Source organism: Drosophila pseudoobscura, chromosome 2, assembly GCF_009870125.1.
Source record: "Drosophila pseudoobscura strain MV-25-SWS-2005 chromosome 2, UCI_Dpse_MV25, whole genome shotgun sequence".
Taxonomy (NCBI): domain Eukaryota; kingdom Metazoa; phylum Arthropoda; class Insecta; order Diptera; family Drosophilidae; genus Drosophila; species Drosophila pseudoobscura.
This window is the reverse complement of record NC_046679.1, coordinates 13,209,989-13,232,753: the sequence shown is the minus strand read 5'-3', so window position 1 is coordinate 13,232,753 and position 22,765 is coordinate 13,209,989. Positions and strand designations below refer to the sequence as shown.

Here is a 22,765-nt window from a genome sequence, read left to right as displayed (position 1 = left end):
TTTTGAGTATCGGGTATAAGAGTGCGTGTCATCAAGGTAGAAGAATTTGGAGGGGGATATTATTTCTAGGGATACTTGGAACACAAAAGCTAAAAGTACATGGTAATTCAGCGGAAGAGAAATGGGCTGAAATTTGTGTTCCATCTTTATCGAAACATTATCCTGATGAGAGGTACTAGAGGTACAGAATAAATCACTCAGCGTTATTTAACGTGGTGGTTCCACAGGTTGGGATTTCAACCAAGGTGACAAATATGCAAGCCAATTAAACAGGGGGATTAAAGATGTTTCTCTCTTCTGTCCTAAAAAGAGCTGAAAGAGTTAGATATTTCTGAACAGGTTACTGGCCCAGTAAATCGAACGATTTGTACGCTTAGGTATTAGGTTTATTATTGCTTAATCTTTGGCCGATACACAGATCGCTAAATACGTACGTTATTACACACGAGTAGTTTAATTATAATGAAATTATAAAATTTTGATTTGTTCACGTTACGACTTAAAATACAGGCACACTCGGAGAACCTACTCCGGTTGCAGTGCGACAAGTGGATTACATATATGGCTCTATTCTGAATCGTATTAAAAACAGTGTAAATAGTTCATGATCTTTCTTTAAAAAATTGTTCTAATGTAAACATTTTAAAAACTTGCATATCGCATTTCGTATTTCGTAATTGACTTGTGGTACTCGTCGTACATAATTTTGCTAAATAAAAACCCTTTGTTTTTGGTCTTATAAAATTGTAGACATGCATGCATATGCTCGTGATTTAAGCTTATTGTGTATAAAGATTGTGGCACTTGTTTGTTCCTTCGAATTGCCGACAGAAGCAGGCGCTCGTCTGATTATGGACTACATGTAAATACGTGTACATATATAATATATATATATATAAAGATATCTAAAACTTGTGGAAGACAAGTAGTGGGTGCTTTTGGGGCTTTGTTCGGAAACAAATTACATGACGAATATCTAAACTAAACGGAAAATGATGACATGTTCAACATAATATCATTTCAAACACTTAACACAAAGTCTAACCTAAACATTATTAGTTATCGGATACATCTGATCTGATCGTTCGTTAAGACACTTGATTCCGTGCTCTGCGGCGCTCTGCCGTTGGCTATTTGGTAGGCGGTCAATGTGGTTGAGGCAAAGGTCGTTCTGGCTGGGGCTGCTCTCCGCCGACGCTCTCTATATGCTATATGTATGTAGTAACAGGAATATTTGGCACTCGACAACGTTTGAACATATGTATATATGGCGCTGGCGCTGTTGCTGCTGCTGCTGGCCCTCGCACTGGGAGCAGAACTCGCCGTCGTCGTCCCTCATGGAATGTGTTTGCTGTGCCGCGATGGCTTCGGCGGCGGCGTTGGGGGACGCGGCTTACTGGCATCTGGTGAGGCGGCGCCGGCACCCACCAGGCTAAAGTTCGTGGCCTCCAGATACTCGTACGTGCTGTTTGTAATACTGGTCTTTGTCATTGTCGTGCTCGTGCTGCTGCTGTTGCTGGTGAAGCTGGTCTGAGTGCTGAGCATCGCATAGCTATTCGGTGTCCAGTCCAGGTTGTGTGACAGGCTTGTGAAATCGGTCGAGTCGCGTGTCTTGGCCGGCAATGGCGGCGGTCTAATGTCCTCCTCCGACGTGGAATCTGTAGTTTCTGCGACAACAAAAAAGGTGAGAGTTGTATATCCCTTCGGGACAGGTGGACTGGTGTCAAGCTTACCAACTGAATTCCGATTACTGCTCTCGGATAGGGAGCGTGTGTCGTTCGGGAAGTTCTTGATGCTGGCCGTGGGCGTGGCAATGCTGGCAGGCCTAGAGAGGCGACGTTCCTTCTCCTTTTCGGAGCGCAGAGGCCGCTTTGGTGTGAGCTAAAAACGGAGTTACTTTAGCAAATGGTAGGACAGGGTTATTTCCTATAAACTTCACCTCCTCGGTCAGCACATGTGGATCTGGTGTTTTCGGGCCACTCAACGAGCTGTTGGAAGCGCTGGCCAGCGAGCCTATTGACGTGTTGATCTCCTTCTCGGGCGTCGAGGTAATGGTGGTCAATGGCGGCGTATACCATTGACTGCTGGGAAAGCTAAGCGCCTCACGATCCTGCATGAGGAGAAGGGAGATCAGAGTTAGACTAATGATTGATGGCATAAGCTATGTTTTTGTACCTTCTTCATAGACCGCCGCTTGGCTGGTGTCTTGTCCTTGTTCTTGCTGCTCTTGGTGCTTGGCGAGTGTCCCAAGCTGGGCCTGCGGGATGGAACAGCAGCAGCAGCAGCAAAGCAACAAAACGTAAGTTAAAATAAAATTAAAATTTAATCATAAAAACAAAATCAAATACAAATTAAATTCTCAAACTAAAAGCAAGCAATTAGCACGATAAAAGAGAGAGTTAAAAAAGGTTTCTGGTTAGGAGGGAGTGCATTCCATTCATTCATTCGTTCTGGGGGACTCTGCCACTCACCTCGTGTTGAAACTCAGGCTCGCTAGAGTGGACTTGATGGAGTTGGTCGGCGGCCTGGGCAGAATGGTTGACTTTGACAGTCCGCTGCTGCAGTTGGGCGAAAGGGAACTGGGAATTAGTAAACCGAATGGGGGGACTGCATTTGGACTTACTCTGAGGATCCCATGCTGGTCTCCGACAAACGATTGCAGCCGCCATCGAAGAGGGCCGGCAGAAAGGAGTTGGTGCGTCGCATCACCACCGAATCGCGTTCAATCTTCAGGTCACAGGTCTTTCGGCCGTAGCGCGTCTCCACGTGCTGCTGCATGTCCGAGAAGCAGCTCTCCAGGTGCTCCTGCATAGCCTTTAGGCTATCGGGCGCCTTCTGGCGGTGCAGCAGAATGGCTATCTCCAGCAGCGGTATCTGCGTGGCAATCAGTTCTTTGAGCTCCTCGATCAGATCCTTGTCATCGGGATGCTCCTCCAGATACTCGTCGGTCAGGAAGGCCTCCTCGTACTTGGCGAAGCCTCCCATCACGGCCGGATCCACGATCCCATTGAGCTTCATGCTCAGCGGATTGATGTGCAGCGTCTCGTCGCTTTTGTGCAGGATTACCAGCTGCCTAATGTCCCGGTTCGTGTCCTTCATGATCTCTACTGCACGCTCTAGAGGGGAAATCTTGAACGTAATGGACTCGACGACGGGGAACCAGCGCAGGATGCCGGGCAGGGGGAAGCGCGTGATCAGCTCCGTGCGCTCGAGCCAAAGGTTCCGCACATCATCGCCGCCGCCGCTGCTGTCGCGGAAGGGTCGCGAGAACCGGAACTTCTGCACATTGTTGGCGGTGTAGTACTTGACGATCTCGTTGGAGATGATCTTGTCGTGGAACTTGCTAAAGGCCGCGTCCATAATGGGCTCCACCTTGTTGACTTGGATGTACTGGGCATCGCTTTGTGTGATGTCCTCCCCTGGCGCCTCCAGTGTTTGCATGAGCTCCGCCTGCGGATGCTGCTGCAGCATGCGAGTGCAGAAGTCGCTGTGCCGCTCGTACTCCTTGCCCCGGAAGATGTACACCCGGTTCTGGAGGAGGCGCGGGAACTTGCGCCCATAGAAGCACACGCGGAAGTACTCGCAGCTGTGGCGCAGCTCCTTGAGGATCTTTTCGTAAAACTGCGCCATGCGCTTCAGCAGCTCCGACAGCTTGATGTAGTCGTAGATCTCCTCCTCGTATTGGCGGGCCAGCACCTTGCACATGTCGATGGCGCACTCCCACTGCTTGCCCTTGTCAAAATACTCCAGGATATCAAAGTACAGGGCCTCCTTCAGGTCCCTGTGGGTGCGGCACAGGCTGTGCCGATAGCTGCGCAACTGCGGCGACAGCTCCATGTCGGTCCAGCGCAGCAGTTCGGTGTGCAGCTTCAGCGTGAAGGCGGCCTCCGTGTAGTTGTCGAACTCCATGTGCAGGTCGCGCAGCTTGTAGACGTAGCGGATGTACATCTCCTTGAGGTCCACCTCCGAGTAGAACTGCAGCAGCGAGAATGTGCAGGCCATGCGGTTCTCCTTGCTCTCGTCCTGGATGATGAAGCGATACTCCAGCAGCTTGTCCATCAGACGCGTTACCATCTGCACAAAGCTCGTCCCATCCACATTCAAAGTGTTGTGGGCGGCACAGCGCTCCAGCATGATCTCCTCGAACATCTGCTTGTACTCGGCATCGCCCTTGCCTGACAGAAAGAGGATTATTTAGTAAGGAACTTTTGGAACGCACTCCAGCACATACCAGCTCCAATGAGGATGTCCAGCTTCTCGATCATGGCCGTCTTGAACTCCGTAAAGTTTCCCTTGTGGTGGGCATTGTTGTATTTGGTGTCGCCATAGCTCTCCAGCTCCAGCCGCGAGCTGTAGTACTCGCACTGCATCATGTCGAAGAAGATGGGGATCGTCTCGCGCCGCAGCTCCGTCTCCGGTATCATGCTCATCTCCAGAATCGGTTCGACCAGCTGCGGCACAAACTTGGGCTTGTGCTGGCCCAGCTGGAACCACATCTTGCGTATCTCCATGGCCGTGTCCTTGCGAATGTCGCGATAACGGGCGAACACAATCTGCCGCTTGTTGTCGTTGAAGTCGTTCAGCTGGAGCGGCGACTGCACTAGGAAGGCGATGGAGCACTGGAAGAAGTTTGACCAGATCTGCTTCTCGAAGGGGCACAGGAAGTAGTCGGTTATGACCACGCTCAGGTGCTTTAGGGCGCCCAGGATGACCGTGTTCTGGTGCATGATCATGTCCATCCAGTCCCTGGGAAACACTGCCTTCTGGTGCGGCGACACCAGCTCCTCGAACACCAGCAGGATTTCGATGACAAAGTCCTTGAGCTCCCCCCTCTGATGCAGATCCTTGACAAAGTACTCATAGTGCTGGGCGTCCATGCGCTGCAGTATGCCCAGCATAATGGCAAAGAACTTCCCCACCAGCCCCGTGTCCCGGTCCAGCGAGTGGGCCGCCTTCATCACGGTGCGCAGCAGAATGATCATGATGTCCCGAATGTCATTGTGGGTGGCTCCCACATCCGTGCGGTACAGCAGCTTCAGTATATTGTTCATGATGTTGATGCACTCGGCAATCTGGCAATGGAAGAGTCTGTTAGTGGAGATCTCAACGGGGTAATGGAAGAACTGTGTGTGGGGGGCCAGGGGATCATTATATTTCGCGGCTTCCGGGAGCTTCCGACTCGGTTCGGACTGTGTGCCTGACTCTGCCTTGCAGAATACTCTATTAGCTGTTAACATTAGTGCTTTAAAGTAATAATTAACATAAATAAACGTTGCGGTTGCAGTTAAAAAAATTAAAGGGAGAGCAAAAAACACGAACATTGCATGTCAAAAAGCTCGAAATAAACTTAAGCTTAACTTAGCGGGCGATGCGGCCACGAGGAAAGCTTCTGCGAGAGACTGCAGCCTCCTTGCTTGCAGAGAGCGGAAAAGCGTCGAGCGAACTTAACCAAAAGCCCAGCAGCAAGAGCGAGAGCAGGGGAGAACTTAAGCGCTAGCGTAAGCATAATAACACGTGAGAGAGAGAAAGGAAGAGGGCTAGCTTCGGGTGCCGAAGCTCTGGGATACCCTTGCAGATCGGTTATTATTTCCAGACTGCAGCGAAACAAAGAATCTGTGCATAGTTTTAGGCACAGAAAAACAAACAGACTGACAAATATCTTTATCGTAGAGAGTTATCCTCTGCAAGGGTACAACAACAATATGGGGGGTATGAAAACAAAGGGTTCAAGAGAATTACAGGTGCAGCAGATAGATGCTCCCTTTCCGCTGAGTTGTCGAGTGGAGTGGAGTGCGGTGAGGGAGTACCTGATCTGGGTGAGAGTGCATTTGTGAGTGAGTTTAATTAATCGTTTACCTTTTTGTTGGCAGTCGTTTCACGCGTGTGCAGTTGGGATTTCGACTGTCCTAGCACTTTGGCGGCTTTCGAAAGATTCTTTTCTTGCTGCCAGATATCGGTTTTCGTGTCTCCCTATTTTAGCGTACAAGGCGGTTTGATTTTGGTGTGATAGCAACAACGAGAACGATACAGCAAAGCACAGCAACAACAGCAACAGCAACGATTTGTTGCGTGCGTGTGCGTGCGTGTGGTTTGCGTGTGTGAATAAATATTTTGTGGTTTTTTTTTTTTTTTTTAAATATTTTAAACGAAAAACATTTAGTTGCAATGAAATTAAGAGAAAGAAAGAGTCAGATACAGAGAGAGAGGCGCAATAATACGGTGCAACGGTGCCGGTGAGAAGAGAGAGAGAGAGAGCGATCACAAGAGAGTAGCGCACGTTCCATGGATATGTGTGTTTTTGTTGGTACATTCACAGTTGATTCTTGTCCGTGGCGTGGGTGGATGTGTTGATAAGTGTGTGAGTGTGTGTATGAGTGCACTGCTTGAATTGACTGCACCCATCTGGTGGAGCATGGGTGTGTTTGTGTTCATGTGCAGTGTTGCCAAATGCAAATTGCATTTCTGACGATGGACAATGGACGATAACGATGACGATGACAATGAGAGTGGGTGGTGGGGGGTGCAAAACTAATCTAAAAACGGCCCCTCTAGAGTCTAGACACAAACAGAACAAAAAAAAAAAGAAATCTCTAGCTAGAATGGAACGATCCTTGCATCACTACTTTTGTACAAACACATGATATTGTATGGGTAGTTGGGGTGCTTAAGTCTAGGACGTGGACAAAACATAACAGTAAACAATAGAAGACGAACAACAATCATTCAATCAAAAACAGTTCAATCGCATGCCAAAAAAACCTTCAAGCAAATGCAACATGCTTAACATACTAACTAATAGTTTGTTCTAAACACTAATACTAAACTAAGTTCCGTACTAAGATTCGGAGCAAAATTAACACAAGTCACATGTCACGATGAATGGATCGGATACCCAAATATATGCACATACATACGTATATCTGGGATATGTCAATGATGGTATTGGTATTGGTATTCGTTTTTCAATGAGCATTTTAATTATGGAATATTATTAGAAGTAGAAAAAGCTCTGTTTTAAAGTTAGTCACTTTCGGATCCAGGGATCGACTCAATCATGTGTTGGGTTATGTTTTAATTTTGCGTCTCGGGGACAATTACGAACCGAAAAAGGGGATGCATCGGATTAAGGATTAACAACAAAATGCATAAGGATTCCCAAAATGACACGCAATGGAGTGGCTTCTGTGGGCGGGACCTACCTCCTCTTTGCTCTCGAGATGATCCTTGATGTGCTTGCAGAACACCGGAAGCAGGATGGCCCGACACTTGGGCGAACTGAAGAGCTTCGTCTCCACGAAATCCTTGATACAGCCCATCTTGGACTGCGTCAAGCGACGCGGCGGAAACTTCTCCAAGATCTCCACAATGGAAACGCTAAAAGAAATACACGGTAGAGTAAAGCAAACCCATCTTAAAGTTCTACTTTAGAAGACACACCTCAATCGCACTTGGTCAAAGACCTGCATCAGATCGGTGGCTATGATGTGCAGATTCTTGAGCAGGGCTCCCTCCGACTTCAGCAGATTGCTCGGGCATCCAATCATGTCGATGAACATGCGCAACAGCTCCTGCAGGCGTGTGGCAAAGTCCACATAGTCCGTGTTGCAGTTCATCTCCGCATAGAGCACCCGGGACCTGATCACAAACTTCATCACGTAGTGCAGGTAGCGCGTGGTCTTGTACAGGCGCCGCACCTCTGCACTCTCTTCGGCATCCGCGGATTTCTCTCGGGGGGCAATGGCATCGCTAATGTTCTTCTGCAGCACATCCATAAGTTTGCTGAAAGAAGGGAATTAGTCATGGTTTAAATTTATAGAATGTCCTGGACTCACGTGTAGGCCAGCGTAAAGGAGAAGCTCTCGTTGATGTAGACATCCAGGACAGTGAGAAAGTGCTGGTACTTCAGCTCGGACACCGTTTCGATCAGATGAATGATGCTCATGAACACCAGCTGATCGTACTTCTCCGGATGATCGTTCTCCACCAGAATATTGAACAAGGCATCGAGTATGTCCTGCAGAAACTTGACCACCTCCTCGCCGGGCACTGAGCACAGGGCATTGAGCGACTGCTCGAGGGTTTCCTTGTGCGCAGACCAGTTCAGAAGACCCAAAAGGCTCACTAGAAAGATCGAATGATTAGTGGACGTGGCTACGGAAAGGGTAAGCGTGGTCTCTTACCGCTCTGCGTGAGCTTTGTGCTGCATAGATTGACCCCAATTGTCAGCTGATCCTTGGGCAGGAGCGTCATGGCGCTGTTGGAGGGTCTGGTGCCCTGCAGCTCGGCCAGGGTCGACGGCAGTTCCATGTAGCAATTGGCATCCGACTTGTCGTACTTCTTGTGATCGATCTTGTAGACGGCCAGGACATGCTGGCCCTGCGGAATGGTCGTGCCGTTGGCCTGCATGAGACGCACATAGGCCAGAACGAAGGACTTGTCCTGCCTGTCGCGCTGCTCGTTGCTGCTGCGGTGCTTCAGAGTGAACCGCAAATGGCACTGCTTGAAGTCCTCGATGGGCACGTGAATCTTGAAGGTCTCCTGCCACTTCGGCTTGTCCTCGTGGTAGTACACCACCGACTTGTACTCGTCGATGGGCGGATGGCCGGAACCCATGCTGATGACGCCCGGCATGAGGCTGCCCTGCTCGTTGGCCACGCACACGGACACCTCCACGTTCTTGGCCGTCTTGGCGAACTCTCCGCTGCAGATCGTCAGATACAGATCGTTGCGCACATCCCCTGGGAGGATGACCTCGGGGAAGCCCATCTTGCGGGCCACTGGGACGTTGCTGTGCACCAGCCGGGGGAAGTCCTCTTTGATCTGCTTGATGTCGCCGCGCAGCACCTCAATGGTCACGGCCATCTTGGAGTCGATCTTCCCGATGTCCTTGTTGGCAATCAGCTTCCGCAGCGTCCCGTCCAGCGTGTCCTTCTCGCACATGATGAACGGCAGGTCCAGGTTGCCCCGATAGTCCTCCGATTTGCTAATGATGGGCGTCAGGTCCTTGCAGGCGACGCCAAATGGCCGTCTCAGCACGTACTCGCCGGTGCTGCCCGCGGATCCATTGGAGCTGACAGACAGCTGCGAGTGCTTCCGACTGGCGGCTGTGAGGACACTGTTGGCTATGCTCATGCTGGTGCGCTTCGAGTCGGCGGAGTCCTTGACCTCCATCGCCCCGATGCGTATGGCATAGCACACCAGATACATTTTGGCAATGTTCAGGTCGCTTCTGCTGAGATCCGTGAAGAGCACCCGATTGTTGTCGATCTGTTCGATGTCCCGGGCAATGCCCGTGCGCGACCACTTCACGACATAGTTTTCGCTGATGGGTTTGTGCGTCTCCCCATCGAAGAGGGTGAAGAGCAGGTCCGCGTCCTCTTGGAACTTGCACACGAATGCATTCACGTGCAGCAGGATGTTGTGCGAGTATTTGTTGAGGCTGCGGGTGGTTCCACGCTCCGTTGAGAGGCGCTACACAAGGAGGAATACCAGAAGATCAGTATGGGGAGAGCTATGGGTAGGGGCCTACTCACATTCGCCTTTTCTATGCGGGAGACGGCGTGGACATGGTGCTCGTACAGCTCTGTGGTGCAAATGGCGTTCGTGTCCAGTATGTCCCCGCTCTCGTCGCGCACCACCATGTCCAGGCTGAGGATCTTGTTCCCTGTATCGATCTGGGCCGTGGCCAAGAGCTTTACTTTCCGCACCTCATCCAGAGGCAGGTTGCCAGAGATCAAGGCCGCTCGATTGTTGTTCAGTTCGTTCATCTTGCGGCGTATCTTTTGAAAGCTCGGATTTGTGGCCTACAGAAATAGAGACACATTAAAGAACTGGCTCCTCCTTTTGTGGGGCTCTGGGGCTTACCAAATAATAACTCTTGGCTATGGCGCCCCACTCCAGCAGCACTTTGGTGATCTCCTCGACAATGTCTGTGCGCTGGATGCAGAACTCCCCATTGACAATGCTGTACTCGCACAGATGCACATAGCTCTTGGGAAATATGCCGCGCGTTTCCTTGGCTCTGAAAGAAGGGCACAAAGAGTATGTCATTAAATATGTGGTCTGCAGATGGGGGGCGGAGGGAGGGAGGCAGGGACTGTCTGCTGTCAACGACAATGCAACAAATTGCCAGTGCGTGCGTGTGTGCGGCTACAGTGGGTGCTCTCTGAATGCAGCACTTGTGCTGCTGCCTTGCAGCAGAAGGCTTCACTGTGGGCTTCAAACACTCGCATATGACACAATTTCATCCATCCAGCGATGCTGTTGCTGCTGATGAATTGCCCAACCCCAGAGCGCCCCCAGTTAAAGCTGAAGCTGATTTTGTATCTGTATCTGTGTCGACTGCAGTCGGAGACGGACGGCAGAGGAAGTGCGCTCAAAGTGTGACACTGCCAAATGGAAATGGAATGCTTTAATTTGGCTCAATTCCTCAATTCGTTGCTTGACATGCGGGGTGGCCCGCTTTAATTGCTCCAAAGCAGGCAGGCATTCCATTTCATTTCATTCCATTCTTCATTCATTCATCATTTATTGTGCGCCTCTAGCGATTCCCCTCTCTCTCTTCCAGCATCAGTCGATGCCAGAAATGTTTCTCTAAATGACGGGCACTTTCCTGCTCCATTACTCAGTGATTTATTCAGAAAGGGAAAAGAGAATGCCTAAGAACTAACAAAACAAACAAAAACAAAATACATGTCGTGTAGTTGACGCGGCACATTGCTGTTTGACTCGACAAGCGAAAGCCTGTAAAGAGAATGGCTAAGACTTTCAAAAACTAAATACATGTCATGCGCGTGACGCAGCACATTGCTGCTAAAGAAAATCCTAAGAACTTAAAAAAAAACAAAACAAAATACATGTCGTGTGCCTGAGGAAGCCTTTGCTGAGACTGAAACCGATTCTCGGTGCCTAAAATCTCAAAACAAAATACATGTCGTGTGCATGATGATCAAATTCAAAGAGTCTTCTCTCGACTGGTCTACATACATACATATGTATTTCTTTATATAGAGGGCACATAATATGTATACATAATTTAGTTTCAGTTCAGCTTCCGTTCAGGTATAATCGGTTAAGGCGGCGTCCCACCCAAAGTTAACCTTCAGCTTGATTGACCATTTTCCAATTGATTTCGGCCTCCTCCCTCCTTTCAATCTTAATTTACGATTGGAAAATCGTGAGAAAATGCTCAATTAAAATTGATATTTTCCCATAAACAACAAGCGAGAGAGAGAGAGAGAAACAAACAGACACACAGAAGATTTGAACCGAAAACTAAACACACAGTTTTCGGGGGCAAAGGGGTTATCAGGGTCTCGTTTTGAGAATTTCTTAAGTGCCACACAAAACTGTTGGATACGCAGTAACTACAGTGAAACCAGGGCCATGGAGGAAGCAAAAGTGTGGAGAAAATACGATTAATTTTAGATTTAAAAACAAATTTCGATTAAATGTTAATCGTTTGCTGTGGAACGAATTTAAGACGAAGGGAAGGATTTTCTGTAAAATTTGTATCTTTAATAATCCCAAAAAATATCAAAATAAAAACACACAAAAACCTCTTCTCAAGTTCCCACTGTGATCGATGGATTGTTTTTTTTTTCTTGTATATTTATTTATTTACTTTCTTTATTAATATTTGGTCTTCCATCCGCCAGAGATCTGTCTGTGGCTCTGTGGTCTTTCCATCAGTGTATCTGTATCTTTATCTTCTTCAGTGTTTCTGTATCTCTGTATCTGTATCTGTATCTGTCCCTGGCTCTGACTCTGACTCTGAATCTTGCTTGGGTTTTCGGTTGTTTGCTGAGCAAAGCAGGGGCTTGGAGGGGGGTAGGGGCACGCTCTGGGTCAGCAGAAATATGGAAAAAGGTCAGCTCTCGTCAATTCTGTTCTCCCCTCTCCCTCCCCTCCTGGCCTTTCAATGCGATAACAGACTGTGGCTGTGGCTGGAGACAGACCCCCGGTTGTCGGTCAGTCCGTGTACTGCTGACGAGACAGACTCGTCTATAGATAAAAACCAACAGAAACCCGAACGAAAAATGGGAAAAACTCAAAGAAAAACAAAACCCAAACAAACCAAAAACAGAAGCAGGGGCAGGGGCACAGCAAAAGGGTCAAATATTGAATGGTGGAATGATGGAATGTTGGAATTGCGGATGAAAAAAAAAACTTTATCTTTTGGGATGCAACTTTTGGTTTGCTGTGCCACATATGGTGGCATCTGTTGGCAGAAAAAGGATTGAAGGGGTCTGGGAATACACACAGAAGCATCGCCGATTCGATTCGATTCGATCCAATCCCATCCGATCCACGGGAACAGACAGCAGCCTGCCTCATCAGCAACAAATGCATGCAACAAATGGGCGGTGCTCGTGTACCTGATTTACGATCTACGATTTGGTGTTGGTGTTGCATGTGAGAGAAATGTGTTTCAAGCATTTCCGCTTCTGAACTTTGTCTGTCTTCTGTCTGGCTGGGAGATACGAGCCGTATTTTCCCCCCAAACGCCGCTCATGAATATGCATTAGATAGAAATGAGAGATTGCAGTGAAAGTCTCGGGGAAAAGATCTACTAGCTTGATTGTTGATTACAGAATTACAAAAAAGTAGCCATCAATATACTCAAAAGGAAATTAATGCCGCTCTTTCGCCAAAGAAAATACGGAATACAACGTTTGAATATCCATCTTCCTTAACTACTGGAACCTTATGGTGAAAATTAGGTTCTTTCGCTGTGCAAAAATGTCCCATAAGCGATACGATACATTCGCTTTGAATGCCACAAAAACACAATCGGGATTGGGATGTTTTAAAGGATAAATAGATAACTGGATCTCAGGTTTAGATCATTTATCGATGCAAAATAGTGCTTATTGATCAAAATTATCGATAATCTATCGAAGTTATCCATAATTTATGGACGTTATCTATTATTTATATAGCCTATAATATATTCATCAAAAAATGTATAATTTATCGAAGTTATCTAATATATTCATCTATAAAACCTATAATTTCTGGAAGTTATCGATCAAATTTAAGATTTAAATGACTATAGATTGGACGTATTCCAAATAATAGGCCATAGGACATATAAATACGTCCATTAGTTGTTATATGTGGCCTATAGCATACCCGTGGAATCCGAAAATATTCTGCTACAAGGACTGTGGTAGCAGACAGAGCTTTAACCATATTCAGATACTGCGATTCGGATACAAGAAGAGCTCTTACTATGATGATTACAGCACAGTACTATTCACTCGTTCTTGTTCTGCTCTGAGTATGAGTATGAGTCTTCAGATAAGACCATTCATTGCTTATATAATCTTTTGTTGTACACTCACTTTTGCCTGTAGCCGTAGTACCAGTGGGTGGTCTCCTTGAGTATTATGACTGCATCGCCCACGTCCAGGTTCAAGCGATGCGGCTTCCTCTCCTGATCGAAATTGCACTTGGCTGCAAATAGGAACACAAAAAATATGTATAAATCAAAATTAGTGTCAAATGAAAGGAAAACAACACTTCAGAGACCTGTGGGTCGCTATATAGAGAAGCAGCCAGTGCCTTGCCCAGCAGTCGAGTGGTGGTGGACTGAGCGAAATCGCAGCAAAAATCAGAATCAGCAGCGCTCACCTATCCGTATCTGGGCCGCGACATCAACGGGAGCGGAAGGTTATCAATTAACCCCTGTGTCAGCGTCACCCCACAGTGGGGGAATCATCGCTAATCATCGGAAACTGTCGGAGCTGTCGCTCTGTGCGCGCCCCACAGCGGATGGGATATTTGATAAACCGAACAGCTTCCGCAGCAGAGACCATTCTGTTCTACGTGAGATCTAACTACGAATACGATTTGAACCAGAAACGCAATTGGGAATCGGATTGGCAACCGCTTCCTCAAAGCGGGGCAACCCGATAAGCCCAGTGTTTCTGAGACGCATTTGCATTCGAGAAAGGGAAATGTATTTTTAACCAAATGGAAGACGAGATATGTATGTAGGTATTGCATATAGCTATAGCCCTCTGATTCCTGTTCATTCACTTTGAGGAAATTCCCTTTTTCGTACTTCTGTACAAGATATGGTGCAGCTTCAGCTTTAGATGAGGCATACCATCTAGCGAGTTTTCACTCGAAGCGACGCAACGGAACGCAACGACGATATCGTCATCGTCTCCGGCATATTTATGTATGTTTGTATGTACTTCCTCCTTGGTTGATAGTGCAAGTTTTCAGATATGCCATATAATAAATATATAAATTGTGGTGGGGATGCACAAACCGATGGGCCGCTGTCAAGCATAAAAGACAATAAGAAAGAAAGCGTCGAATGATTGGGATACCGAAGCGTTTGATACCCTTGCTGAAAGTCTAGACTGAAAGAAAGAGACAGCCAAACATCGCCGAAACATCGCACTAGTAAAAAGTTCTTAACCAACACTACTTTGAAGACAAACGCGAGCATCTATTTGTCCCGCTCTTCCCCCAACCCACCTTCCAGTCTAGCGGAATACCTTCATTAATAATCAATCGGGGGGAAAACAGGTTCAGTGCGTGCGAAGGCTTCAATTAAATATCTTCAAACGGTCTTCGTTTTCTGGTCAAACTCATAAGCCCCTATGAGAAAGTGTAATTGAAAACAAAGTTAAGCTGCTTCTTCGCGTGCCACGCTCTCTGGGTGGTGCCGATGGCGGCTGCGCAACGACAGCAAAAGCAAAAGAAACAATAACAACAGCAACATCCTCCACGGTCCAATGACCGATGATCTGCCGCGGGCCGCCTCTCTGCTTGATGAAAAGCATAACAAGCGAAATAAAGCGAGAACGACCTCCACAGCACATTAAAGCGACAGCAGCAGCAGCAACAACAACGCTGCTAAAGGTAACACCCGATGTTGTTGTTGTTCTGTGACGCTTTGTCTGCTTATGCGCTTGCATGAGAGTAGAAGAGTGGGAAAGAGTGACGATTTGCAAAAGGTAGTTCTGTGTGTTCTGTGTGTGTGTGTGCGCGAAGATAAGAGAGTCTGCGATTTGTCTGTCACTTTGGTTTTTGTTGCTGTTTGCTTTTAATTTGATATCGTTTGGCAGAGTGGGAGAGAGAGCGACCGAGTCTGTTCTTCTGTTACTTTTCGCCTGTCCAATTGAGTGGAAAGTTGACTGCGAGTGGGACTGGGTCAATTGCTGGAAACCAGTTGAGCGAGAGCGTCTTCTAGGAGAGCTATCCAGCCAGGTCTGGAAAGTTTCTCATTCTCACTTCACATACAAATGGAGCACAAGGAAATTGTGGAATTCAACTTTATGCAATGAAAATATCAAAATTAAATGGAATTGATTTTGATATTGCTTCTGGTTTCTGCTTTTTGCGGCTACTTATGCGCAAGTAAAAAATTACTTGGAAATGGCAAATGAATCATCACCAGCCGCAGCTACGTTAACGCTGCGGTCAGGCAATCACTCAGAGTCGTCGGAGTCGCCGTTCGAGTGAGAATGGAAAGGGGACGCCTCGACACACCTTGTTTGACCCCAGAGAGGGAGAGGAGACAGAACTAGAGTGAAGGAGTGGTAGAATTATCAAAAAAAACCTCATTGAATCGTGCCCATTTCCTTCCTTCCAGTTAACCGATGATAAGCCAGGCGTCGAGGCCTATCCCAAGTCTCTTTCCTGCGTCCACTTGTACAAACTCGTTGACTAACGGAAACAATCATAAATAATAATGAAATGCACAAGTTTCCGAGAGCTATAAATACGTAAAACGGATAGGGATAGGGATAGGGTGTGGGCTACGGCTCAATGGTCATGGGAAATGAGAGAAAAAGGGTACAATACAGAAGGCCAATACAGACAGGCAAATCAGGCAACACTCAACAGGCAGGTAAACCAAACAAAAATTTTGCACAGGTCTGCTTCGTTGAAACTGCAGCGGATGCAGCTGCAGTTGTACAGGCGGGTGAGAGAGAGAGAGAGAGAGAGAGAGGGGGGGAGCGATGGGTGATGGGGAGACGTGACTGCCCCCAACAGCACGTGAACAAAGTGTGGCCCCTCCAGTCAGTCTGCCCGCAAAATGTTTCCTAGATAATGAAGAAGAACAATAAAAGAGGGATATCCAAAGAAAGAACAGAACATAAAATACAACAAAAAATCACTAAGAGATGCGACTATGTGATACCTTATAGAGTGTGTTTAGTGGGAATATATTATAATTATTTGTAATAATAATATTCTTAGATAAAAACCTCTCAGCTGAAAGGGAAACAAGAACAGTGTTTCTTCTATGTGTGACATTCATGTACCCTTTTATTTTGCGATAATTACTGGGTATGCAAAAACATAACAACAACAACAGCAGTGGCGCTTCGTCATCAATTGGTGTCGAAGTTGGCGTCGCAGTCAGCGCTTTGGAGAGCTTGGAGCCCCATAAAGTATGATCGTGACTGGTGATGGTGACTGGACAGGCGACAGCGACTTGGCTCATTTTGAAATTTCAGGTTTAAATAGCACGCGGCGCTCAGAGAAGATTCTTTATGGCTATATATGTTCATATACACATATGCAAATACATATATGTACATTTACCGTGTCTAAAAGCTTGTTCTCTCTGCCTCTCTCTCTCTCTCTCAGTTTTGTAGGATAAGTACAACGTAGATTCTATGAGCTAAGCGTCTTCTATATCTATATCTGTACGTATTTTAAACGTATAATTGCCCAATTTCTGGTGTATATTTTCAAGGGTTAATTATAACGATTCTCATCAGTTAAGTTGTAGTTGCTGGCATGTCCCTGGGATTGACTAATTATACACACAGAACGATACTTCTTCTCTCACTGGGAAGATCTTGAGTGTAAATTTAGGAGGGGATTAATGAACACAGATCCCCCCCCCGCCCATAAAATACATACCTTGTACGGGTACGGGTACTCTATTGTTTGTTTAGTTGAAATAATTGAATGTGCGGGAAGAGAGAGGGTTTTGGAATGCTGCTAATTGGAGATGTTGGCTGGAATTTATAATTAGAAAAATTCTGTGCGTTTGCTTGTGTGTGTGTGTGCTTTTTAATTTTAATTTTAATTTTGTGGAAGGGGAGCTAATAAATTGTGTGTAATTTGCACTCTTTGGCAATCGATTGCCGATCAGTTTGCTGCTCTCAGAGAAGCTAAGGAGAGCGACCGCCCGTAAGGCCTGCAGGTCAGAAGGAGATGGCGTGTCGCAGGCTAGAGCTTAAGCTAAAGGCACAAGAGAGCGACCGCCCGTAAGGCCTGCAGGGCAGAAGGAGATGCCGTGTCGCAGGCTAGAGCTTAAGCTAAAGGCACAAGAGAGCTACCGCCCGTAAGGCCTGAAGGGCAGAAGGAGATGCCGTGTCGCAGGCTAGAGCTTAAGCCAAAGCTTCAAATACTGTTGCAGATTGAACTTGAAGCACTCATTCCCCTACCTTGCCGACAATTTTATTACAATTTACACAGCAAATATTTAAGAAAACATTAAAAATTAAACAAATTTGTATCATGCTGATTGTAGGGAATGTCGGGTATGTGCGGTTGGGTACAGTGCCCAAACGAACCCATTTTCCAGATAACATTTGATGGCACATAAATCCAAAAAACCCGAGTGTTGCCTTTTGGTTAAAACGGTTACCGGTTAATGTCGCGGCGGTCGTAAAAAACAGGCAGCAAAAAATTAGAAACCAAACAAAAAGAAAAGAATGCTGATAAAAGACAAAAAAAAAATTATTATTACAGAGCAACAACAGCAGGGCCATAAAAAACTGCGGTGCCTCTCCACAACAACAACAAAAAAAAAGAAAAAAGGAAATGTAAACACAAACTTGACCCATTTGGTGGTGGTGGGGGGTATTTGATAAAAATCACTTGAAGACAATGTAGAATCTGCTGGGGTTTTATGGCATTTGTGGCGGGGGTAGGGAAGGAGGTGTCCACTTCCAGAAGGTATGCGGATAACCTTTGTAACCTTAACATTTTTATGATGTACTTTGAAATCCAGCTGAAACCAGTTTTCGCTTGCATTCAATGATGACGCATTGCCTCCATGACACAACCTCCTCCCTTGCCTCCGACAGACACACCCTCTGCCGGTCCACTTTCTCGATCGGAATCGGATGGAACGAGCAACTGCTCTCTGCCCGGCAATTTATGTTTAATTAAGCAATTTCAGCAGCGAATCGAAGATAGCATTTGGCCAATTAGCATGAGGAGAGGAGAGAGTCCCCCAGCGATGGGACATTCTCTGATTCGGGGGGTGGGTCGGCAGGGAGGGAGGGAGGCAGATTGAGTATCAATTTGATTGCAAAACGGAAAGCAGAGATTCTATGCAAGTGGTGGAAATGGAAATTGGAAGAGGGTTACATGGGGGTGGGCTCTGTGGTCCAAGTGGATGATGTGTGGATGTGTGGAAGTTGTTGCCCAATCTATTTGGAATCCAAGGCGGGGAGTCGTCGACGCCTCCTCTGTTGGATGAGTCTTTCCGTTTCTGAGTCAGCAAGACAAACAATGATGCAGATGACGCCTGGGGGGCGGGGGGATTGAGGGCTGCGGACATCAGACACGAGACACGATAACAACAATAGCTGGGAGGTAGGGGGACTCTTCTTCTCCCCCAAATCCAGCCCCGCACTGTCTTGTTTATCTTTGAAATGAAAGAACTAAAACCACCCACAGACACGAAAGATCACAGCTTTTCTCCCATTTCCTGGTCAGTGGCCATCGAAGTTTTCACTTGGGGGAAATGGAAAAGGGAAAGCGTTTTGGCAATTATGCAAATCAGAGGGCATTAGCATGCATCGGCCAAGACCAACGAGCTGGAAAATTTTAATTAAATCGAGAAAAGCTAGACTCAAAAAAATCACAGAAAACTACTCCTCTGAACTCCCTCCCTCTCGCTCACTCACACACACACACATTTCCCGGCTCCCAAGCATCATTAAGTTTTACGTCAGCTCTGCTTCTTCTTCCGCTCCCCCTTTTCGTCTCGTTTCATCGTGTTGTTGTATTTATTATTAAGGCTCTTTTTTGTTGTTGTTGCTTTTCAAATTTAAAAGTAGAATGTACTCCCTCTACCGCCCCACCCGCCAGGCACTGTTGAGCCAAGTGTAAATACATAAAGGGAGTGGGAGAGAGGGAGAGGTGCAGATGTGGAGAGTTGCAGGTGCACTAGTCCCAGTCCCAGTGCCAGTCCCACTAAAGGCAATGAACAGTGGAGTAGAGTAGTGAAGATGTCGTTGCCAGCCACAAGGCATCCTCAGGATAGAGCGGGATGTGTGTATATTCTGTGTGTGTGTGTATGCGTATGTGTACTCCCGCTATGCAGGAGGCAGAGAGCGCTCTTTGAGTTCATTTTAATTTAGCATACGCTCAACCCCACTCACAAACACTCGTACATATTTACACATGTACACGCATATATTCATATTTAATGCCATACCCTACACCCATATTGCGGTCCATAAAATGATAAAGCGATTACTAAATCTTTATCGCGCTTTATTCAATAAATGGAAATTAACTCTAATGAATAAGCAATGGGTCAGGCGACACCTCTTTCACCCCACCCCACCCCACCCAAAGTCCCCCACCCTAGCAGATTTGCCAATATATGTATTGTTTGTATGTATATAATGTTGAACAAACTTTTGTCAAATGTGGGACAACAAATGTCTTGTTTATCGCGCTGCAATCCTCAATACAGCTGTAGCTGGGTTGTTGAAACTTTCAAGACGCCGGGCGCGGCAAAGGCAGAGGCAACAAAAAGAACAAACGAAATACAAAAAGAGAACTGCGATAAGACAAGAGAATACATCCAACGGCTGCTGATAAACAGTTAAATACGAGGGCTATTGCATGCAATGGGGTGAAGGGAGGGTGGAGGGGGGTGGTGCGGTCTAAGAAAGGAATTACTGTTAGGGAAGGGCGCACAAAATTCGAAGGAATTTCGCATTACAAAAACCAAAATCGTAGCTCAATGCCGCCTGCCAACTTATCTCTCAACCTCTAGCCCCCCCCTCTTTGGCACACTCCTCCAATAACGTATCAGAGAAGGCAACGTTAGATTACTTTTTAAGAGGTACAGTGGTCACACCGTAATTTAAAACTGCACACTTTAGTCGAATTGAAGCGCAATATTGGTTATAATTTTTTTAATTAGAAAAAAATCCCAGTTCTAATTACTGAACCCCCACTGTACCCGCACCTGACCACGCCCTGCAGCGGAACGGTAACTGTACGGGTGGAAGGGTTGGTGGTGGCGTTAGTGGGTGACTGGAGGGGTATTAGGTACGCGAAATGATTTCGACAGTAAGTACAAACGTAAACACGCACAAAAAAGGGACAGCCAGGCGGCAAATGCAGAGGCAAATGCAAACATGTGTAAATAACAAGTGCAAACAAACAATGATGGACGGTGCTCCGTTCGAGTGTTAACTGATTACGACAGATATCGTGCATTTGAGTGGGTTTTCTATTCCACTCCACTCCACTCCACTCCACTGTTCCATTCTACCTGTCCCACCACTCCACTAAATTCCCATAGTCTACCTGTAGTGCTGCCCTGCCCAACCCCCTGCATGTCATATCTATTGATCATCACATTGCACAGGCGTAGAAAAGGTCAACAAAGCGAATGTGCCGCGAACTATAAAAAAAATTCACACGTACTCGTACGTAAAACGGGTCGCGATTAGATATTTCATGGTCACTGCCAATGAATAGGCTGGGATTTGTCTTACATACACACACGCACACACACACACACACACACACACAATGATGTGTAGAGACAATGGATATGGATGCTTGGGTTGCAGTCGCGTTGCAACTGAGTGCACATGGGAGGTAGGCAGGCACAGGCAGATGATAGAAAACAGGTTTTCGTTTCAAGAGCAAATCTCAGAACTCTGTGCTAGTGTTGAATGAGCGGCGGTGGCGGCGTCGGGACGGGAAGAGGCTGGGGAAAACAGGATGAAATTGAAAGAAAAACGAAATTGGTGTATGAGAGAAATAGGAGAGCGCAGTCGACCACATGGCCAGCGAGTGCAAGCGAGAAGGTGCAACAAGTTACCGTACAAAACGCAGCCAGCACAGCAGGGGGGAAGAGAGCGCTGAACGACAGCTAGAATCAAGAGAGGGTGGAGGAGAGAGAGCGCACCGCGTGTAGGCGGGTTTCTGGGAAGAAGCCGTCGCCACAGACCCGCAGCCACAGCCAAAAAACAACAATCGAAACAGTTCATAGACAATCATTTACGGTTGTTTACACCGCAGCAGCACTTTGTTTAAACATTATTTTTGGCGCTATATTCTAGCCAATTTATGGCCATGCTTTAAACCTTTTCACACTCACCAATGCCGAATGCTTGCTTAGCATTGCAATCGCTCCACACAGTAGTCATCTTGTCGCGCTTTTGTTGCTATTTTCGCCAACTTTTACCACCAACACACTCTCGATCGCGATCACGATCACGCTGACGCTTACACGAACAAGGGGGAACACGCACACATGCAGCAACAAATGGACTTTCGTTTGCAGAAAACAAAAAATAACAACAAATTAATCAACACGTAGTTGAATTTCGGTTTCTGGCATTTTCTTCATACCGATAACTAATTAATAACAAATGGGGACGAAACTCATACGATTATTATTGCACAATTGCTTTCGTTTTATTAGTCTTACTACAGCATTTAGCACTGTTTTTTCAATTTGTTCTCATTTGGGGAGTTGGCCGCTGCCGCTCAGCTAATAATCTCCGCTTCGCACACACACACACACGCCAGCGCATAGTCGCCGTTTCGTTCAAAATTAATTAATTTCTACGAGCTCCCGCGCTCTCGTTGAATTTTTTCGACACTCTTTGTTGTTTTCCTCGATTTTGAACGTGGGGTCTACAGAGTGTGACCGCGGCGTAGAAATATACCAAAATATACGGTCTCATTCTAAAACTATACCGTGAATATACTGACGAATTGAAGTTCTTTTTACATATTCCTCGTTTTTTATCTTCCGTGGAATATTACTAGCTATATAGAACATTTAGCCATGCCATCATAATTTTATCTAATTAATGTATCAATTTTCTACACAATTGGTTAGTTTTTAGTCCTTGCTTTTATTGGATTTTGACTAAAACAAGGTTTAAACAAAATAGGTAAAAAAAAAACAGTCGCAATGTTGCTGGTATTTAAAGACTCATTTGTTGTCAACCAGGGCATGGGCCTTTGTATACCCTATTTCGTAAATATTATATAAAGATACTGTTTTCCAACCTGCTTTCAAACGTAATTAGTAAAGACCTTGTCGTAGATTGCTTTTATAAGGCCTCTTTATGCACTCGATTAGGTTCTTGTATATAAATCCTGATCCCAGTACCAGTTCTTGGTCTCTGTAGACAGACGATGAGCTGCAAAATATCGTTTAAAACAGAGACTATCTAGTTTCTGCATTAATTAGAGCCTGGAATGACACACATTTCCGCTATTCTATATCATCCATTTCCCCCAGGGTATGCGTGCTTGGAATTAGCAACATGTTTGTGTATGGAATGAGACTAATTGTTGCAATAGCGAAACTGCGGCAAATCGGGTATTGCCTATATTTCAATCTATAGATGCCCACTTAGCTTTATCCCATTGATAAATGCATTTTTTACAAGATTGCTTCTTTAAATTACCTTAATGTATTTTATTTTGACTAAAATACTGGTTTCAAGGAAATGTTGCCGCAACATGTTTGTGTATGGAATGGGACTCATTGTTGCAAAAGCTA

General features: G+C 46.2%; 1 protein-coding gene across 3 annotated transcripts; it reads right to left on the bottom strand.

Annotated features, from left to right (window-relative positions):
• Nucleotides 1-368: 368 nt before the first annotated feature.
• On the bottom strand, nucleotides 369-21,869 carry mbc (myoblast city). Of its 3 annotated transcripts, XM_033377245.1 has the most exons (17): nucleotides 21,598-21,869; nucleotides 21,344-21,516; nucleotides 13,347-13,458; nucleotides 9,865-10,021; nucleotides 9,534-9,803; nucleotides 8,181-9,471; nucleotides 7,833-8,121; nucleotides 7,438-7,779; nucleotides 7,200-7,374; nucleotides 5,857-5,970; nucleotides 4,232-5,072; nucleotides 2,624-4,175; nucleotides 2,472-2,558; nucleotides 2,176-2,257; nucleotides 1,940-2,110; nucleotides 1,734-1,881; nucleotides 1,336-1,667 (listed from the first exon to the last, which is right to left on the bottom strand). In XM_033377245.1, exons 2-17 carry the CDS (start codon nucleotides 21,390-21,392, stop codon nucleotides 1,336-1,338), a joined length of 6,012 nt encoding a protein of 2,003 aa, XP_033233136.1. In that variant the 5' UTR covers nucleotides 21,393-21,516; nucleotides 21,598-21,869. The 3 variants fall into 3 exon arrangements, with proteins under 3 accessions (XP_003736549.2, XP_033233136.1, XP_001358642.3); XM_003736501.3 differs by having other exon boundaries at nucleotides 369-1,667; nucleotides 21,344-21,869; XM_001358605.4 differs by lacking the exon at nucleotides 5,857-5,970 and having other exon boundaries at nucleotides 21,344-21,869.
• Between the last annotated feature and the right edge of the window lie 896 nt (nucleotides 21,870-22,765).